Source organism: Opisthocomus hoazin, chromosome 9, assembly GCF_030867145.1.
Source record: "Opisthocomus hoazin isolate bOpiHoa1 chromosome 9, bOpiHoa1.hap1, whole genome shotgun sequence".
In the NCBI taxonomy this organism is placed as follows: Eukaryota; Metazoa; Chordata; class Aves; order Opisthocomiformes; family Opisthocomidae; genus Opisthocomus; species Opisthocomus hoazin.
The window spans coordinates 28,834,196-28,853,678 of record NC_134422.1 but is presented as its reverse complement, the minus strand read 5'-3'; the positions used below and the strand labels follow the sequence as shown (position 1 = coordinate 28,853,678).

General features: G+C 46.1%; 1 protein-coding gene across 1 annotated transcript; it reads right to left on the bottom strand.

Annotated features, from left to right (window-relative positions):
- Positions 1-13,661: 13,661 nt before the first annotated feature.
- On the bottom strand, positions 13,662-14,991 carry LOC104339670 (gamma-crystallin D-like; the record flags this gene model as incomplete). The annotated part of the gene is given in 4 exon segments (XM_009945854.2): positions 13,662-13,849; positions 13,852-13,929; positions 14,740-14,916; positions 14,919-14,991. Coding segments are annotated over 4 exon segments (516 nt in total), but the record flags the coding sequence as incomplete, so codon positions are not given.
- Between the last annotated feature and the right edge of the window lie 4,492 nt (positions 14,992-19,483).

Sequence of the window (19,483 nt, the reverse complement as noted above, 5' to 3'; positions counted from 1 at the left end):
TGATAATTTCGAGTACCCGTGGGATGCTCAGGGCACCACTCTCCTTTTGTTACGCCTCCTGAATGGGTTGCAGGTTTTGTTTAGGGCTAAACAAGTCGTTAAGAACATCGTGCAGAGACCTGCCCCGGGGCCGGATAGCTGTAAGTGGCTGGGTGTGTGGGACAGCATGGGCAGATGTCTAGAGCAGTGGGCACCACCGGTGATTTTTAAACTCACCCCTGAACAAATACAGAATCCAGACAATCTGGTAAAATATCTGCAAAAAGTGTGCTGCCACGCTGGGAACTCCAGAGAGACACAGCTCACCGCAACGTGCTGGGGTCTGGCCCACGCCTACCGAGCCCTGTTCAACCTGATTCAGTGCCCTAAAGGGGAAAGGGGGGGAAACGAAGCAGCAGGCACTGCGACTGGCGCTGCCCCCCCAGCCAGCCCTGCAGCCCCTCCAGCCCAGCAGGCAGTCACAGCCCCCCCGACCGGCACCACGGCTGCTGCAGCCACTGGCGTGGTCCCGGCTCCCCCGGCAGGCACAGCAGCTGCTCCAGCCCCAGCTCGGGCTGCAGGCATCGCGGCTGAGCCCAGTGACCAACCTGTGCAGGTAGCAGTCGCCCTCCTAAAACTAAAGAAAGACGCAAAGAGAGCAGATCGCTCCGGGAGGGATGACGATGAGCCAGGGTCATCGCGGGAGACAGAGACAGAGATCATCACCCGGTCCCTGTCCCTGGGCGAGCTGCGAGACATGCGGGAAGATTTCAGCCGCCACCCAGGCGAGCACATTGTCACCTGGCTGCTGCGGTGCTGGGATAACGGGGCCAGCAGCTTGGAATTAGAGGGCAAGGAAGCCAAGCAGCTGGGATCCCTGGCCAGGGACGGGGGCATTGACAAGGCTATTGGGAAAAAGGAACAAATCCTCAGCCTCTGGAGGAGACTTCTGTCAGGCGTGAGGGAGAGGTACCCCTTCAGTGACGATTTTGTATGCTGTCCTGGCAAGTGGACCAATATGGAAAGGGGTATTCAGTACTTGAGGGAATTAGCTGTGCGGGAGCTGGTTTACTGTGACACAGACGATGAGCAGTTACCTACAGACCCAGATGAACTCCAGTGCTCACAATCCATGTGGAGGAAGTTTGTGCGGAGCGCACCATCCTCATATGCCAACTCACTGGCAATAGTAGACTGGAAAGGTAAAGAGGCACCAACAGTGGATGAGGTGGCTGTCAGACTCCGGCAATATGAGGAAAGTCTCTCTTCCTCCCTTGTCTCAGCCGTGGAGAAACTGGTCAAGCGACTAGACAGGAATATGTCCTACTCCCCACCTGTACGGGCCAGTGTCTCAGCTATTAGGGGCAAGCGTTTCTCTGCTCAGGAGAGGGAATACAGAGGCTACACACCACGGGGCACCCTGTGGTTCTACCTGCGTGACCATGGAGAGGACATGAGGAAGAGGGATGGAAAACCCACCTCAAGTCTAGAGGCACAAGTGCGTGAGTTGGGAGGTAAAACAATCACCAAAGGGGATTCTGTTAGGAAAAGTGCCGCTCCAGTTTCCAGAAACCAGCTCTCCAGACCAGGTAGACAGTTTGACCTTGATTCCGATCCTCTGGAGGGGATCTCCAAGTCATTCTTACAGCAAGTGAGCAGCAAATTCTCTGACGAGGATTAGAGGGGCCCTGCCTCCAGCCAGGTGGAGGAAAGGGACAACCGGGTTTATTGGACGGTGTGGATTCGGTGGCCTGGCACGTCAGATCCACAAGAGTATAAAGCTCTAGTGGACACTGGTGCACAGTGTACTTTAATGCCATCAGAGTTCAAAGGGTCAGAGTCCATTTGCATTTCTGGAGTGACAGGGGGGTCCCTTGAGCTGAGTGTATTGGAGGCTGAAGTGAGCCTCACTGGGCAGGACTGGCAGAAGCACCCCATTGTAACTGGCCCCGAGGCTCCGTGCATCCTTGGGATAGACTATCTTAGGAGAGGCTATTTCAAGGACCCAAAGGGGTATCGGTGGGCTTTTGGCATAGCTGCTGTGGAGACGGAAGAAATTAAACAGCTGTCCATTTTGCCTGGTCTCTCAGAGGATCCTTCCGTTGTGGGGTTGCTGAGGGTTGAAGAACAACAGGTGCCAATCGCGACCACAACAGTGCACCGGCGACAGTATCGTACCAACTGAGACTCCCTTCTCCCCATTCATCAGCTGATCCGTCAACTGGAGAGTCAAGGAGTGATCAGCAAAACTCGCTCACCCTTTAATAGTCCCATATGGCCAGTGAGAAAATCTACTGGAGAGTGGAGACTGACAATAGACTACCGTGGCCTGAATGAAGTCACACCACCGCTGAGTGCTGCCATGCCAGACATGCTAGAACTTCAATATCAGCTGGAGTCAAAGGCAGCCAAGTGGTACGCTACAATTGACATCGCTAATGCATTCTTCTCCATCCCTTTGGCAGCAGAGTGCAGGCCACAGTTTGTTTTCACCTGGAGGGGCATCCAGTACACCTGGAATCGACTGCCCCAGGGGTGGAAACACAGTCCCACCATTTGCCATGGACTAATCCAGATTGCACTGGAAAAGGGTGAAGCTCCAGAACATCTGCAGTACATCGATGACATCATTGTATGGGGTGACACCGTGGAGGAAGTTTTTGAGAAAGGGGAGAAAATAGCTCAGATCCTTCTGAAAGCCGGTTTCGCCATTAAGCGAAGTACAGTCAAGGGACCTGCACAAGAGATCCACTTTTGGGGATAAAATGGCAGGATGGGCGCCGTCAAATCCCAATGGATGTCATCAACAAAATAGCAGCTATGTCTCCACCAACCAGCAAAAAGGAAGCACAGGCCTTCCTGGGTGTTGTGGGTTTTTGGAGGATGCACATCCCAAATTACAGCCAGATTGTAAGTCCTCTGTACCTCGTGACCCGGAAGAAGAATGATTTTGAATGGGGCCCTGAGCAACGACAGGCATTTGAACAAATTAAACGGGAGATAGTTCATGCTGTAGCCCTTGGTCCAGTCCGGTCAGGGCAAGATGTTAAAAACGTGCTCTACACCGCAGCCGGGGAGAATGACCCAACCTGGAGTCTCTGGCAGAAAGCACCAGGGGAGACTCGAGGTCGACCCCTGGGGTTTTGGAGCCCGGGATACAAAGGATCCGAGGCCCGCTATACTCCCACTGAAAAACAGATTCTGGTAGCATATGAAGGCGTTCGAGCTGCTTCAGAAGTGGTCGGCACTGAAGCACAGCTCCTCCTAGCACCAAGATTGCCGGTCCTGGGCTGGATGTTCAAAGAGAGGGTCCCCTCTACTCATCATGCCACCGATGCTACATGGAGTAAGTGGGTCGCGCTGATCACCCAGCGCGCCCGAATGGGAAACCCCAGTCGCCCAGGAATTCTGGAGGTAATCATGGACTGGCCAGAAGGCAAAGATTTTGGAGCATCGCCAGAGGAGGAGGTGACACGTGCTGAAGAGGCCCCACTGTATAACCAGCTGCCAGAAGATAAGAAACAGTATGCCCTGTTCACGGATGGGTCCTGTGGCATTGTGGGGAAGCAGCGGAGGTGGAAGGCTGCTGTATGGAGCCCTACACGACAAGTCACAGAAACTGCCGAGGGAGAAGGTGAGTCCAGCCAGTTTGCAGAGGTGAAAGCCATCCAGCTGGCTTTAGACATTGCCAGTCGAGAGAAGTGGCCAGTGCTCTATCTTTGCACCGACTCTTGGATGGTGGCCAATGCCTTGTGGGGGTGGCTGCAGCAATGGAAGAAGAACAACTGGCAGCGCAGAGGCAAACCTATCTGGGCTGCCCCATTGTGGCAAGATATTGCTGCCTGGCTAGAGCAGTTGGCTGTAAAAGTCCGTCACGTGGATGCCCACGTCCCTAAGAGTCAGGCCACTGAAGAACATCAAAACAACCACCAGGTAGATCAGGCTGCTAAGATTGAAGTGGCTCAGGTGGATCTGGACTGGCAACATAAGGGTGAATTCTTTATAGCTCGGTGGGCCCATGACACCTTGGGCCACCAAGGAAGAGACGCGACATACAGATGGGCTCGTGACCGAGGGGTGGACTTGACCATGGATACCATGGCACAGGTTATCCATGAATGTGACACATGCGCTGCAGTCAAGCAAGCCAAGCGGGTAAAGCCTCAGTGGTATGGAGGACGATGGCTAAAATATAAATATGGGGAGGCTTGGCAGATTGACTACATCACACTGCCACAAACCCGCCAAGGCAAGTGCTATGTGCTCACAATTGTGGAGGCCACCACCGGATGGCTGGAAACCTACCCTGTGCCCCATGCCAGCACCCGGAATACCATCCTGGGCCTGGAAAAACAAGTCCTGTGGCGACATGGCACTCCCGAAAGAATCGAGTCGGACAACGGGACTCACTTTTGCAACAGCCTCATAGACACCTGGGCCAAAGAACACAGTATTGAGTGGGTGTATCACATCCCCTACCATGCACCAGCCTCGGGAAAGATTGAACGTTACAATGGGCTGCTAAAAACCACTTTGAGGGCAATGGGGGGTGGGACTTTCAAAAATTGGGATACCCATTTAGCAAAGGCCGCCTGGTTGGTTAACACCAGAGGGTCCACCAACCGGGCTGGTCCTGCCCAGTCAAAACCTCAGCGCCCCGTGGAAGGGGATAAAGTTCCTGTAGTGCACATGCGGAACATGTTAGGGAAGACGGTTTGGGTTAGTCCTGCCTCGGGCAAAGGCAAGCCCGTCCATGGGATTGCTTTTGCTCAAGGACCTGGGTGTACCTGGTGGGTAATGCGGAAGGATGGGGAAGTCCGATGTGTACCTCATGGGGATTTAATTTTGGGCGAGAATAGTCCATAAATAAATTGTATAAAGTTAGTTGTTAAATAACCCTGTCACTGTCTGTTATCACTGTTATAATTGTTATATTTTGTACCAGTAGTAGCATAGTAAGAATCGTCCAGATTAAAGAAGGATGGACTTTTTTTGATGAAAACCTAGCAGAGCACAGTGATGATGGAACTGGACCTGGTTTTCAACAACTGGCATCCAGCAACTTGATCAAGATCAACATCTCCTGCAGACTGTGGGCACGGACCGCACCAGATACATCAGCCGTGAGCTCCGGATGCAGCAAGTGACCGCCCATCACCACACATCACCCCTCCTGCCACGGAAGACCATAACGACAGATGGAGCCTGAAGTCATGGATTAAATGAACTCAGTGGACACTTTAGAGTGATGATCCATAGACTAAGGGAATGATATCTGGAGACAGGAGAAGTGGTGGTGATCAACTGGACAACGGGGGACCTGGGCATGACGTAGATGGTATGGAATAAGGGGTGGATAATGTCCTGGGTTTGGCCAGGACAGGGTTAATTTTCACCGGACTCCAGGAAGGGGCACAGCCAGGGGTTGGGGGCTGACCCCACCTGGCCAAACAGAGCTGGGTATTCCATACCATGTGCCGTCACGCTGGGTTCCGGTGGGGGGGGTGGCGCGGTGGGAACGCGCTGGCGGCTTGGGGGGACGCGGCACCGGTGCTGTTCGGGAGAGCGGCTGTCTGGGTCGTGCAGTTCGTTGTTGTGTTTTCTCCTTATTTGTATCGTTGTTGTTCCTGTTTCCCTCTGTTTGCTGTTCTGTTAAACTGCCCTTATCCCGACCCACCAGTTTCTGCCTCTTTCTTTCCATTCTCCTCCGCACGCCGGCGGGGGGAGGGGCGGCCGCGTGGCGCTTTTGTTGCCGGTGGCAGCCGAAACCAAAACACTTTGAAAGAGTTGCAGTAGGGCCAGAAGCAGAAGTGGGGTCCAGCCAAGATCATCACACTTCAGCTGTACATGCAGGTAAGAAACAAGCTCAGTGGTATGCCTGGATTGCCACAGCAGTCACATGCCCTCAGTGTTCCTAGATGTTGGTGTAATAACTGGACAAGGCTCTGGCTCTGGGACAGAGGGGAGCTTTTTCTGATCCCGTTCTTGTTGCACAGCCTTAGATGGGCAGAGTTTTTTTGCTTTTTATCTACTAAAATGATAAACTGCTTCAAGACTGTCTCTGACTCTTGTATCTAGCACAGTAAAGATATAGAAAAATACTTTCTGCTCTTACATCAATGCTCAATACAGTTTTTGCAGGTGCTGAAGTGCAGTTGTATAGACACAAGAGTACTGCTGCTGTGCAAAGACCAACACCTTAGTCAGTTTGAAATAAAACACAAGCAAACTCTACAACACTGTAGTATCTGCATTTGAGGAGTCAAAATTTCTGGACACCCTTGTTCTGAATCCGAAAAGCATGCAGAAACGTGTCCTAATTTTAGGATTTTTTCCACCCCCATACTGTTTCTCAGTTTCTCTGCTCCTTCTCAAATACTTCCCATCAGTCCATCTTGTTCCCACCCTTCTCATCTGTGACTTATTTCCCTCTACAGCGTGAGAGGACACAATAGTGTTTGCACTAGCTTTCAGCACTTGGACCCAGAACTTGTCTTAGCTAAGTGAAGCCCAGAACTGCATGTCAGTGAAAAAAATAGCTGCATTATCCTATACAGATGGACTGTATCTGGGAACTTGCTGTGATGGTCTATGAAGCTTCTACTGGACAGGGAAACTGTGAGTTGGTACATAAAGCTTAGGACATGGGTGAACTTAATTTTTCATGAACGTTGGAGGGACACATTCCAGCATCAAGGCTATTCCTAGGCCAAATCTTAAATCCTTAGCCTTATGTGTGAGTACTGAAATCTTTCACATCTTGACAACTTCTCCCATCTTAGTAAAACTCATCCAGGGAATGAGTCTAAGAGTGAAAAACACAGATCTATTCTGGGCTGAAGTATATAGGAAAAAAAGTCTATCATGAGGCAAATATGCCTTCATTTGCAGCTCAAATACATGGTGGTGTCTCTACAAGGAGATGTGTCAGGTTGCCTCTGTAGTAGTGTAGTCGCCAACTTGGCCCACCTTGAAAGAAGGTCTTCGACTGGGGCATGGGAGGTGTGGTTTGGTTCTCAGCTCTGTAGTAAACTTTCTTGTGTAGATCATGTGTAGCCAGAGTGGTTTTAGAAGATTGGTGAAGTTAAGTGCTTTTATATATATAAAATAATAGACAAACATACTAACAAATTAATAATATTTAGTTATTTTAATAAATATTAAAATAAAAATTAATATCATAAACTCCCCCTCCCCCTCAAGCACTAACCAACCATTCATTTGGCTGAGAATCCCAATTGACTTATCTACCCCTTCGGGAGCCTAAACCCTGTTAGCGTACTTAGTACTTGTCCTTTATAGTACCCTCCTTCTACATAGAGGTCTCTGGGGAAGCTGTCACTTGTGCCAGAGCTGTCACAATGGGGTGTAGTGCTCTGATTCTAATATAGGCAGTGACATACATCAAGACAATATGGAAAACTTACTGCTGTGATGATACAGTAAAATGTAATGCAGTCACTGAAGCCCATCCAGCGCTGGTAGTCAGGATATTCTCCCTTCCTCAGGAAGTACTGATGCCCTATGTAGTTGGGATGTTCACAGAACATCCAGCAGCCAGTTTCCACCTTGACAGAGTTGCAGTGTTTGAGGTGGGCACACAGTCTGGCTGGTCTGTGGTGGCCTCACAGGAGCAGCCCTCAAAGTCTCTGTCCTCAAAGAAAGTGAGCTGCAATAAATCAAAAGTAAGCCCAGTCACACTGGAAAGTATTTGAAGGCTGGCTTTGTTTTGCTTAGATTGTACAAAACAATCTAAAGACTGGGTCCATAGGGACATTTCTACCAGACCCAAAGACTAGCAGAGCCCTTCAGTCTGTTTCCTGTAGGATGCACAGACACTTACTGGTGTCTTCATTTCTCCAGTACTACAAATGACAGATGGATGTCTCTTTGGGACTCTGGGAAGTAGGGGGCAACTTTTGTCATGATTTAATGCTGGAAATAGCCTGTCAGCACCTTCACGACAAGTTTTTGGGAGCATTTGGAGAAAGTGAGACCCAGTTTGCTCTTTGACTAAAAGCTCCGTGGATGACTTCTGTGTATCACACAGTCATTCAGCTTTGTGCCTTTCTCATGCACCCAGTCCTGGGCTCCTAGAAATCTTCTGCAATGTAGAATACAGACAAAGGAAGGAATAATTCTCCTACATCTGAACTGTGCTGAAGCTTTCACCTCTCCTAATGATACAGGAACAAAACAAGACTGTTGTGTCTAACCTGAGTTAATAATTGAGCACTCTAGGTGATGCTGGGCAGCTGTATCTTAGCAGCAGTAAAATCAAGTTAGAGATACTTAAATTCAGTGGCGTTGTTTGGTGATATTTATTGCATTTGTTTGGAATAGAGTACTTCAACCTTATTTTCCTGCACATCTGCAGAAGTCCAAGAATACATAAACTTTAGGTCTCTTTCAGCAGCTGACAAACTTAAAGGGAAACTAGCCAGACAGAAAAATAAAAACAAAAGATTTTTGTGTGTAAATGTTTCAGCATTTGAAAGCTTCCAAGTACACTATAGGCTTTCTTTAGGAATCTTCTCAAAGAGCTAGATAATAAAACAACCACTTGAGGTTTCCCCACTGCTAATGTGTTGGTAGACCAACAAATTATGTTTGCAAACATGCTTGCCCACAAGGAGCTATGCATGTGCAGGGTTGTTTGTCAGTGCTCCGTTCACTCAGCTGTTCTTGCCTTTGCCATTTTTGCCAGGGCTTAGCTGTGAGCCCTCAGCATGCAGGAGGAGTCAGCAGTCCTTTATATAGAATGCACAGTGCTGCATCCACAGAAATGGGATAAAAGAGAATTTTTTGCTCAGTAAAGAGAACGAATATTTTTTTCCCTCCCTCTCTCCATTGCCATTCTCTAAACAAAAGGCAATAGCAGTAGTTTGTGGGGTACCAACTTTATTGTTACTATCGGGAAGCAGAGGATCAGAGTAAAGGGTAGATCAAGAAATATTTCTGTTATTTTCCTGAGGGAATATGTGCAAGCAAATGTGCTGGAAATACTGCAGCAGAATTGTTTCATGTCACTTTATTTTTAATTTCTCTCTATTCCCCAATTATGTGAGACAAAAGGTTTTTTAAGGCATATGGATTCCCAGTGATGATACTGTAAAACAGTTTTCACAGTATGTCAATAAAACTGTGATGATTTTCAAGAGCCTTCAGACCAGGAATTTCTGCCTGTTTCCTATAACAGCAAGAGTGTGTGTATGAGAGAGAAAAATGATGTAATCAAAATGTGTGGTAATGGATGTTTAAATCCATTAAGGCTTCACTGCTGAAATTCTGTATTAATATAATAAAGAAACTAGAAGCTGCAGGATGGATAGCACTTGTTCAAGGCAGAGCACAGCCTTTTTAAAGCTGCACAGAGAAACGTTTCACTTGAGAGATGTACAGATTTTTGGAGCTCAGATGTGAGTCACTGAGGCAAAATGCAACAGCACAGTAATTTCTTCAGCTGAAGAAACTTTAATTGCAGTTGAATTTCAAAAAAGCTATGATGTTTAGGAAGAACATTGTGGTAAGTTTTCAGTCTCATCTGATTAATTGCAAAGATGCTCAGGACTGTGTTCACTCTGTGCCCTTGTTTGATAGGTGTAGTGCAATTCTCAGTCCATCGATACACTGCAGTTTCTTCAGAAGTCTGGGCAACAGGCTGCCTCAAAGTCAGAGCCGTTTGCTGCTTTGAATTTATTGGCTGAAGCTGATGTACTCTGGGGCTATTTAGGTACAGTTATTCTGCTGCTGATCAATTTTGGGTTCTAGCAGGAGCTTTTTTCCTCAGCTTATGTCTCATTTGAGTAATGGGAGGTAACCTGAGTAAAAGTTTTGTGCTACCAGTGCTACATCAGGCATTTTAAGTATTTTCCATTCAGTCTAGTAATTACAAGGCCTAAGCACAAACAAAGGTTAAAATATCAAGGAAGTGTTATCTATTTGAAATAAAAAAAAAAATAAATCCAAGACTGTTTTTCAAAGGAAAAAGATAAACAGCACAGGTTTGATTTATTCTTCTGGAGTTTTAAATATTTCTCTGTAACTATTTTTTCTTTCCCTCAGGGGCCATTCCTTCTCTCCTGCTTACCTTCCTTTTCTTTCCTTCCACACTCACCTTTGAATTACCATTCACAAAATCCTATCACGTGCAAAGCCACATTTTCGTACTTTCTGCTCATACTGCGTGGAGCAACAGTGAATTTTTTTGGCTCACTGGCTTCTTGTTCAACCAAAGCTGTACACGTTTATGCTTTCTTGCGTCTTTCATGTGTCTTTCACTGTGAGCCTTGTATGGTGATTTCATGGAGCTACAAAACTTCAGGGGCAAATATTTAGCTGGCCTGTTTTCACACAGCTCTAGTTGTGCTTCTAATGGGTGTTGTAAATGATATCACTCCGTCAGCCTCTCTCTTGGAGGTGGTTCCTCAGCCAGGAAATTGTAGCCTTTAACACTGAAGGCAGACCGAGGAAAGAGTGTGAATTTAAGTCTAGCAGTTGCTTCTGAATACCTCCATGCTTTCTTTGGATCAAAAATAACTTCTTCCTGATGGTTAATACTAAGCAAATTGAATTCACTTACAGGAGCAACTTGTATGTGCAGGCCTGTGCTTGCATTTCTCGAAGACCTTTGACAGGCTCAGAAGTGTTACACTTTTTTTGTTCTGTGGTCATGCTTGCTTTGTGGAGCCAGCTTGTCTGTTGGGTCCTGTGTGGTCCTTCATAGTTTAATACCGTGGGCACTGGGCTTGGTGATGAAGTTAGGAACTTGAGAGATCATAGTAGGGGCAGTGATATGTGAATTCCTTATTGTAGCTACAAATGTAGAGCAGCCGTCATGGGTCAGACTGGCGGTCCAGCTAGTCAAGTTACTTGGCAGCAACTGCAATGATGAGTGGGTACCGAGGGAAGGACAGCTATGAAGCAAATACATATGATACTTCGTTCAGACTTCAAGACCTCAAGTAATTTTAGCTCAAGAGGTTTCCTCAGCAGGAGGTTACTTTTTTCTGGTTAATAATGCTCTGTGGATTTGTCTTCCAAGTACTCATCCAGCTTCTTGAATCCTGTAGATGTTCCCCTCCCAGGACCCTATGCCACAGATGGCTGTGCACTGCAGGAAGGACTGTGGGTTGGTCTTAAACTCTGGAGCCAAAATATCTTCTTAGCCAAATGGTATCCATGATCTGAGGAGTCTGGTTATTCACATCTGTTCCAACTGCCCTCAACTAGTATGCTGTTATGACAGCTGCTCTTACATGGAGATTGACTGCTTTTGTACCCCACAAAAACTCATGTGTAGGGATAATCTGAAAATAGCAGTGAGTGTTTGTGTAGAGAAACATACCCTGCATGCCAGCAACTGTAGTGCCTGCTACCAACCATAAAACAAGCTACAGGAACCTAGAAGACTTGCTAGCAAAAACCTGGATGCTCTCTGTGAATTCTCAGTGCTCCTCTCCTCCAGCACCCTTGATCTTAATGTCTGGTTGAGATTCTCTGAGCATTTGCGAACAAAAGCAAATAAAACCTCTCAGTGCTCCTTGAAAACTAGGAATTGCCACCATTCCTGTCTCAGATGGAGAAATTTGGAGAGGATTAGCCACCCCCAATCTCTAGGGCACAGCACAGTCAAGAATCCAGATGTCCTAACTGTAGCTCTGATCACCGAATAGTGCATTTCTATTCATTCTTGCCTTTGACCAAAGGAATGCCAGCACGTAACATACACATCACTACATAGCCATATTTCTCAATTGCACTAATTGAATTAGATACTTTGTTGGAGTGTGTAGGCATATGTTAATTGCTGTCTGAGGAGCTGGTCTGTTTTTTCTTTATTTTATGCTTGGTGAAGGCAAATGAAATATTTTTGTTCCCTGTTCTAAGCAGGTAAGTAGATACTATGCTTGAACTGCTGTGTTATTTTGCAAACATGGGTTAGCACGCTCAACTAAGTATGCTAACACCCCTATTACTTACACTGTGCCCTTCCTATAAATGCACAGTATTAGGCATTTGTGAACAAGACGAAACATGCTTTTTCACGCCTCTGCCTCAGGAGCCGAGTTCTTCATGCTCCATTTCTCTCTGGCTGAAGCATGGTGTTCTTATTTACACCAGCCATTTTCTGCAGCTGAGCAGCCTGCTTTGTGCAGTAAAGGACAGGCAGGAGGGCAGAGATATTGTCCCATGTACAAAAGGAAGGATGACAAGGGCAAAGAATAGTTCTATTCCTCTCTAGTGTTGTCAGGGAAAGGCTGGTGAGGATCACTAACAGGCTATTACTGATGAGTCATGTGAGGGTGAAATAATCACTAAATGAGGTCTCTGACATTAGCGAGTGGAGATGTGAGTTTTAAGCACTCTACCTCACTGCTGTAGAAGTTGCTTGGTTTTATTCAAGGACTCCGTTATCAGAATGTTTACTAGGCAAAACACAATCAAAGCCTACCATTTAAAGCCCAGATGAAATGGCTTAAAATTAAGCATACACTAGATAAGGTTGCAGAGTGTCCTAGTAGTTCTGTGCTCTCTGTACTGCTTTCTCTTTCCAAAAGTCTCCAGCACCTTGCTGAAGGGTAGTAGTATATTTGCCTAACTGTGCCTGAAAAAAAAAATCTAGACTACACTACCTAAATGAGCAGAGGTATGTTAAGGTGTGAGATGCTTTAACTGTGTTTTGTTGTATTTTATTACGACTCTCATTCCTTATTGCACAGGATTCAGTGGTGATGAGTAGGTATATGCATAGTTACTTGAATGACAATTTGTAGGCATATGCATAATTGCTTGAATGATAATTAATGCTGCAATAGACTTTTTCCAGCACAATAAGATATTGTCCTGTTTCTAATCCATGCTGGTATACTTATTTAATTCCTTTTGCATGCAGAATAACCTTGCAATTGAGGGATTTGTCTCAATCTCCTGCTGCAGCACATCAGTGCAGCTCTGAAGTTAGAGGCAGGGTGATTGACACCAACTAAATATCTAGTTCATGAAGTACAAGTTAGCTAAAACGTGCTGTATAAAGGTGGTGTGATTTAAGGATCTGGAAATGTTCCTTCTGGACGAATCAGCTGGGAGAAGACTGCTAGACTGGTGGTAGCATGGAGCAGCTTGTTTGTGTGAAGAATTTGATGCCAAAAACAGCATTCACTTTATTCTAAGATCCTCTGCATCTTTCTGTCCTTTTCCTCCTCAATCAGTACTTCACTGGATGTAACTGTTAGTGGGATTTACTCTTCTATTCCACAGTACCTCATAATTTAAGTAACTGTTAAACATCTAGCTGCATATTGTTAACCTTGTTAAGTATAAAGCTGGAATCTATTCCTAGATCAAAACTTGTAAAACTGAGGAAAACTTAGATGAAAGAATCAGGCCTTTCCATTAATAGCTATATCCACTGAAGTCATGACTGAGGAGCTTTACACTTACCAGTGTTAGGAATATGCAGTTGGACCTGTAACAGTTACTTAAATTATCATGTTACTATGGAACAGCTGGATAATTGTGAATTTTTTTTAAAGTATTCCCGCTCTCCCTCTAAAAAGTGAGAGAAGTCAGATTTCTCTCTGGACTGCACGTCTTTAATTTGCTTGCAGTACTGAAGGAAGATTTGTTTGAACAAGGATTTTGGAATGCATTCACTGTTTATTTAGTGTGGGAGCAATAACTCAGTGTAAGTCATCCAGTCTCTGCAAAGAGACAATTTTGGTATTTGCTGCACCCCAGTCAAGGAATCTTCTGTGTTCTCTGGGTTTCAGTAAGTACTGTCGGCCTCTGAAGCTGGGCATTTCATACAAGATCCAAGAACCACCTGAAACATTGAGGGAGCAGATGTCAGGGAGATGGATGTAGCCTGGACTGATGGGCAAACATCAGTGTGCTCCAACATTTGGCCTTGGAGCTCCTCTTTTTCGTGGAGCTGAATCTTGTGGGAAACTGAATTGTGCAGTGGCAAACACAGCAAAAATACAGGAAAGACAGAGATTTAGCTGATGCTGACGTTACTAAACAAGACAGACATACAGAAAAAAGGCAACTTTCCCAGCTACTCTGGATTTCTGAGACATTGCGTTCTATTCTGGAGATTGGATTGCGAAGAGATTCACTCTTTTGAAGCCAATAGAGGAGGCTTAATGCTTACCCACATGGAGGAGCTCAGGATGCTCCAGCTGCCAGCAAGTGGATATGATCACATGTGTGGTAGGAAGTAAATGGAGGATGCTTTATGATTTGAAGAAATGGGATTTGTAAGGACTGCTTATTGTGACAACAGATGAAAATGTATTCATGTGACTTTGAGATGATCTGTGGTGCTTACTCGTGACCAGGCGGGAATAACGTGGCCTTTTTTTCGAATTATGCTATTAAAAGACATTTACCGTATTACTCCATATGTTGCCATTATACACTGGTGTTCAGGCAATTGCCATGTGGCAAACTGCTGAGCTATGTGGAGCACTGGCATGCGAGTGTTCCTGCTTTTATGGCTTATACTATATAGTATATCTTACTAACCAGTGGAGTACTTTAGCAGTATTAATTCTTTGCCTGGTTTTAACCAACACAGCCTGTATGTTAGGAAAGCCATACCCATTGCAAATCTGATTTAATATGTTCTTGTGTCATTGAATCATAACATAGTATGCTCATGAGCAAGTTGTATACACAGGCCACAGCAGAACTTTGTATCAGCTGTCACTATATGCTTAAAGGATGAACTACACCCAGTTTCTTAAACTGTGGTACACTGCCAAGCAGAACTCACTTGCAGGATTACATGGCAAGACCTGATGGAGTCACAGAGACTGAACCACTTTTGGAAGTCAGGATAGTCTCCCCTTTTTAAAAAGTACCAGTGATCTGAGTAATTGGGATTCTCGTAAATCATCCAGCTGCCTTTTTCTGCCTGGATGGAATTGCATTGTTCACATAGGACCACGGGTTAAGGTGATCACTGCTACATTCGTAGCAGTGACCCCAGAAGCTCTTGTCTTCATAAAAAAATTATCTGCAATGTAAACCATTGCAAAGACTCTTAGTCCATCCCAGTGCCTGTGTCAGAGCAGAATACTGGTATACTGGGGCTTCCACTTACCTTTGCAGTTTTGGCAGTTTGCTGAGGCGAAAGCTGAGAACTGTGAGCAAACACCGTGGTTGCTTTTATATACCATAGACCTAATGCTGCATCTGCAAAAAGTAACACAAAAGAGCCCATTCTAAACTGTTGGGAGATCTCATGTTTTGCCTTTTTATTGTAGTTACGACATTTATTATGACATTTGATGCATTTACCATGTGGGACTTATTTTTCTGGGTTCTGGACGTCATCTGCTGATGCTTTGTGCAAGTGAAGTATTGTGTAACTGTGGAGTGGACTACACTTTCAGCAGGTACCAACTGTTTCATGCAGTGCACCTGACCCAATGGAGGATGTATGTATAAGCATGGTTGTTTACAGAACCTCTTTTGCCTGAAAGCTATCGAACTCTGCGGGCCTGAGCATTTTCTGGTGTGGGTCTGTTTCTCTCCTTCTCCAGTCTGTGTCGATTACCTTTTGCCTAATTTTATCCCATGGTAATCTTTCCTTTTGTGAGAGCAGATGAACTTTGCTTCAATATTTCAATACTTTGTCACCTACTTTATCCTGGAAACAGGAAAATTCTCCGTATCACATGGTGGTGTTAACTTTTGCCTACTAATCCCTTCTATTGTGCACAGGTTTTAACACAGACTTGTTAGGAGGAAATAGTGATTAAAAGTTTCAGTCCCTTCCTGGTGTGTGGTTAACTGCTACATCCCTGAAGACTAAAAAGATTGAAATCAAGTGGTTCTTATTAGATGGTTATCAGTGTGTCTGGCTAACATTGTAAAACTGTTTGGGTCAATTGGTTCCATTTTTTCCCTCTGAGAGCCTGCTTTAAAAATTCAAAGGGAGCACACTGCATTAAACTCAAGTTGCTCTCTGTCTGGAACCATGAAGGATTGGTGTTTAATGCTAGAGCGGAGTGCTTTAACACTAAAGCACAGCTAGTAGGTTACAGAAAACTGTATTCCTCCGTTTCAGAACTTTTCCTGTGTCGTTTTTTTCTTGTTTGGTGCAGGGCTGGAACAAACCTTGACTTGTTCAATTCTGATTATCATTTTCTTGCACCTAAGTCTTAGACTCTTAGAAACAAACTGCTTCATGGAATATGCAAAGCTGGTTATACAAATGTCTTATATCACCAGTAGGTGAGGCTCCAGATGAAAAGAAACTACTGCACTCCAAATCAAGATTTATAATCTCATGTATTTGGGGAAACTCATTCAAGCATGTAAAGGCCTTGTCAAGATGATTCATCAGTTAACTTGACACGCAGATAAACAACTTCGTTGATCTGATTTATTTAAAAGGGCTCTATTTGCAACTACATAGTCTCCACCTCCTGTGGAACAAATGTTTGTGGCTGTAAGCAGGGAGAGAAGGGCACAGCCTGAGAGACTTAGCAGTGCACAGCTTTGCTTAGAAGGTTTCAGGCCAAAGAAAAGGGCTTTCAGTGCTGTAGAAAGAAAGGAAAGCGAAAGACAAGAGTGACTTCTGGAGAAACGGATAGGGGGAATATGAAACTTCCAGGTTCACATCCTTCCGTTACAAACCACTTCACTGATATTGTTTTTAACTGTATCCTTATTAAATGACAGGGGCTAATGTGCACTCACCGTTTCCAAAGAGGTTAGATACCCTCCTGTCCTCTTCAGTATATTCAGCCTTATTCTTACAAGCTTTCCGGGTTACGTCAGACTACCTGCCTTCATCCTGTTGGATTTCCTTGTCATGATGTTTGCTTGACTATTGTACTTGTTTGATACATTGTTGCTATTACTGTAATTACACTGTTCAGGGCTTGATTTTTGTCTGCTGGCTGGCTGAGTTGCTGACCTGGACTCAGTGGAACTTGCCACAGGCAGTGTCAGCATGCAAGAAATAATACAGAAAGTTAGTGCAAAGTTGTCACAGTGCTTTAATGTCACATCTGACTATTTCAAAGTGTAATCCCATGTGTACAGAATCATAGAAGCATTTAGGTTGGAAAAGACCTTTAAGATCAAGTCCAACCATATGGCAAACTGGTGGGTAGATCTTTGGGATGATGAGTGATGTAGAGAAATAGTTATTGCTGCATGGACTGCACACGAGTTCATTGAACAATGGATGTTGATGCATGAAGGGCCATGAAGTCTGGCCCTGGATGTCTCTGGCAACCACACCACATACTTGCTTCACATAAATGGACTATGTGTTTAGCACTGTCCGTGGGAATACCTGTGTGCGAGTACCTGGCAGATCACGTCCGTAACAGCACCTGACCTGGTGACAGTCTGTGTGGTATTTTGCAGTTGGTGTTCTCTCTGACTCTGTTTTGCTGCAGACAAAGTCCTTTTTGGAGCCACACTGGGCTAGTTCCTGTTCTGAGTACCTCTAAGCATTCCTAGATATAGAAAATGCAGCAGAGATGCTTGATCTTTCCACCATGACTCCCCTCGTGGAGACAGCATCCTTTACATTGTTTTAGAGAGATTGAGTAGAACTGAATGTCTCATTGCTTTGACTCTGGTATTTGCTTTTGCTGCTGGCTGCGTCTTGAAGATATATAGTCAGAGAATCACAGAATCACAGAATGGTAGGGGTTGGAAGGGACCTCTGTGGGTCATCTAGTCCAACCCAACTGCCAAAGCAGGGTCACCTAGAGCAGGCTGCACAGGACCTTGTCAGGTGGGTCTTGAATATCTCCAGAGAAGGAGACTCCGCAACCTCCCTGGGCAGCCTGTTCCAGTGCTCCATCACCCTCAGAGGGAGGAAGTTCTTCCTCATGTTCAGAGGGAACTTCCTGTGCTTCAGTTTGTGCCCACTGCCCCTTGTCCTGTCGCTGAGCACCACTGAAAAGAGCTTGGCCCCATCCTCCTGACACCCACCCTTGAGATTTTATAAGCATTTATAAGGTCCCCTCTGAGCCTTCTCTTCTTCAGGCTGAACAAGCCCAGCTCCCTCAGCCCCTCCTCATATGAGAGATGTTCCAGTCCCCTCACCATCCTTGTAGCCCTCCACTGGACTCTCTCCAGTAGCTCTCCATCTTTCTTGAAGTGGGGAGCCCAGAACTGGACAGAGTACTCCAGATGGGGCCTCACTAGGGCAGTGTAGAGGGGGAGAAGAACCTCCCTCGACCTGCTGGCCACACTCCTCTTGATGCACCCCAGAATCCCATTAGCCTTCTTGGCAGCCAGGGCACACTGCTGGCTCATGGTTAACCTGTCGTCCACCAGGACAGCCAGGTCCCTCTCCACAGAGCTGCTCTCCAGCAGGTCCGCCCCAAGCCTGTACTGATGCATGGGGTTGTTCCTGCCCAGGTGCAGGACCCTGCATTTGCCTTTGTTGAACCTCATCAGGTTCCTCTCTGCCCAACTCTCCATCCTGTCCAGGTCACGCTGAATGGCAGCACAGCCTGCTGGTGTATCCACCACACCTCCCAGTTTGGTGTCATCAGCAAACTTGCTGAGGGTACATTCTAACTCTTCATCCAGGTCGTTGATGAAGAAGTTGCACAAGGCTGGGCCCAGTACTGACCCCTGGGGGACACCACTAGTTACCGGCCTCCAACTAGACTCAGCGCCGCTGATGACAGCCCTCTGAGTTCTGCCATTCAGCCAGTTCCCAATCCACCTCACTGGCCACTCATCCAGCCCACACTTCCTGAGCTTCCCTAGGAGGATATTATGGGAGACTGTGTCGAAAGCCTTGCTGAAGTCGAGGTAGACAACATCCACGGCTCTCCCTTCGTCTACCCAGCCGGTCATGCCATCGTAGAAAGCTATCAGATTGGTCAGGCATGATTTCCCCTTGGTGAATCCATGCTGACTACTCCTGATAACCTTATTTTCCTCCACTTGCTTGTTGATGACCTCCAGGATAAGCTGCTCCATCACCTTTCCCGGGATGGAGGTGAGGCTGACCGGCCTGTAGTTCCCTGGGTCCTCCTTCTTGCCCTTTTTGAAGACTGGAGTGACACTGGCCTTTCTCCAGTCCTCGGGCACCTCTCCTGTCCTCCAGGACCTCTCAAAGATGATGGAGAGTGGCTCAGCAATGACATTCACCAGCTCCCTCAGCACTCGTGGGTGCATTCCATCGGGGCCCATGGATTTGTGGACATCCAGATCGCTTAAGCGATCCCTCACACAGTCCTCCTCGACCAAGGGAAAGTCATCCTCTCTGTGGGGTTCCTTTCTTACCTCCGGGGCCTGGGATTCCTGAGGGCCTTACTGAGCGCATAGTCCTATGTGCTCAGTACATTAGACTCCATCATGAAAAATCAATTCTTTTCAGAACAGATTGGTTGTATTTTTGTCCAACATATAAGCCGATCTCTCAAACAAAATGGGTATTTTGCCATTCCAGGATGGATGCTAGATGTTTCACCTGACAATTGACTAGGAAAAAGCTCTTCACCAAAAGAAG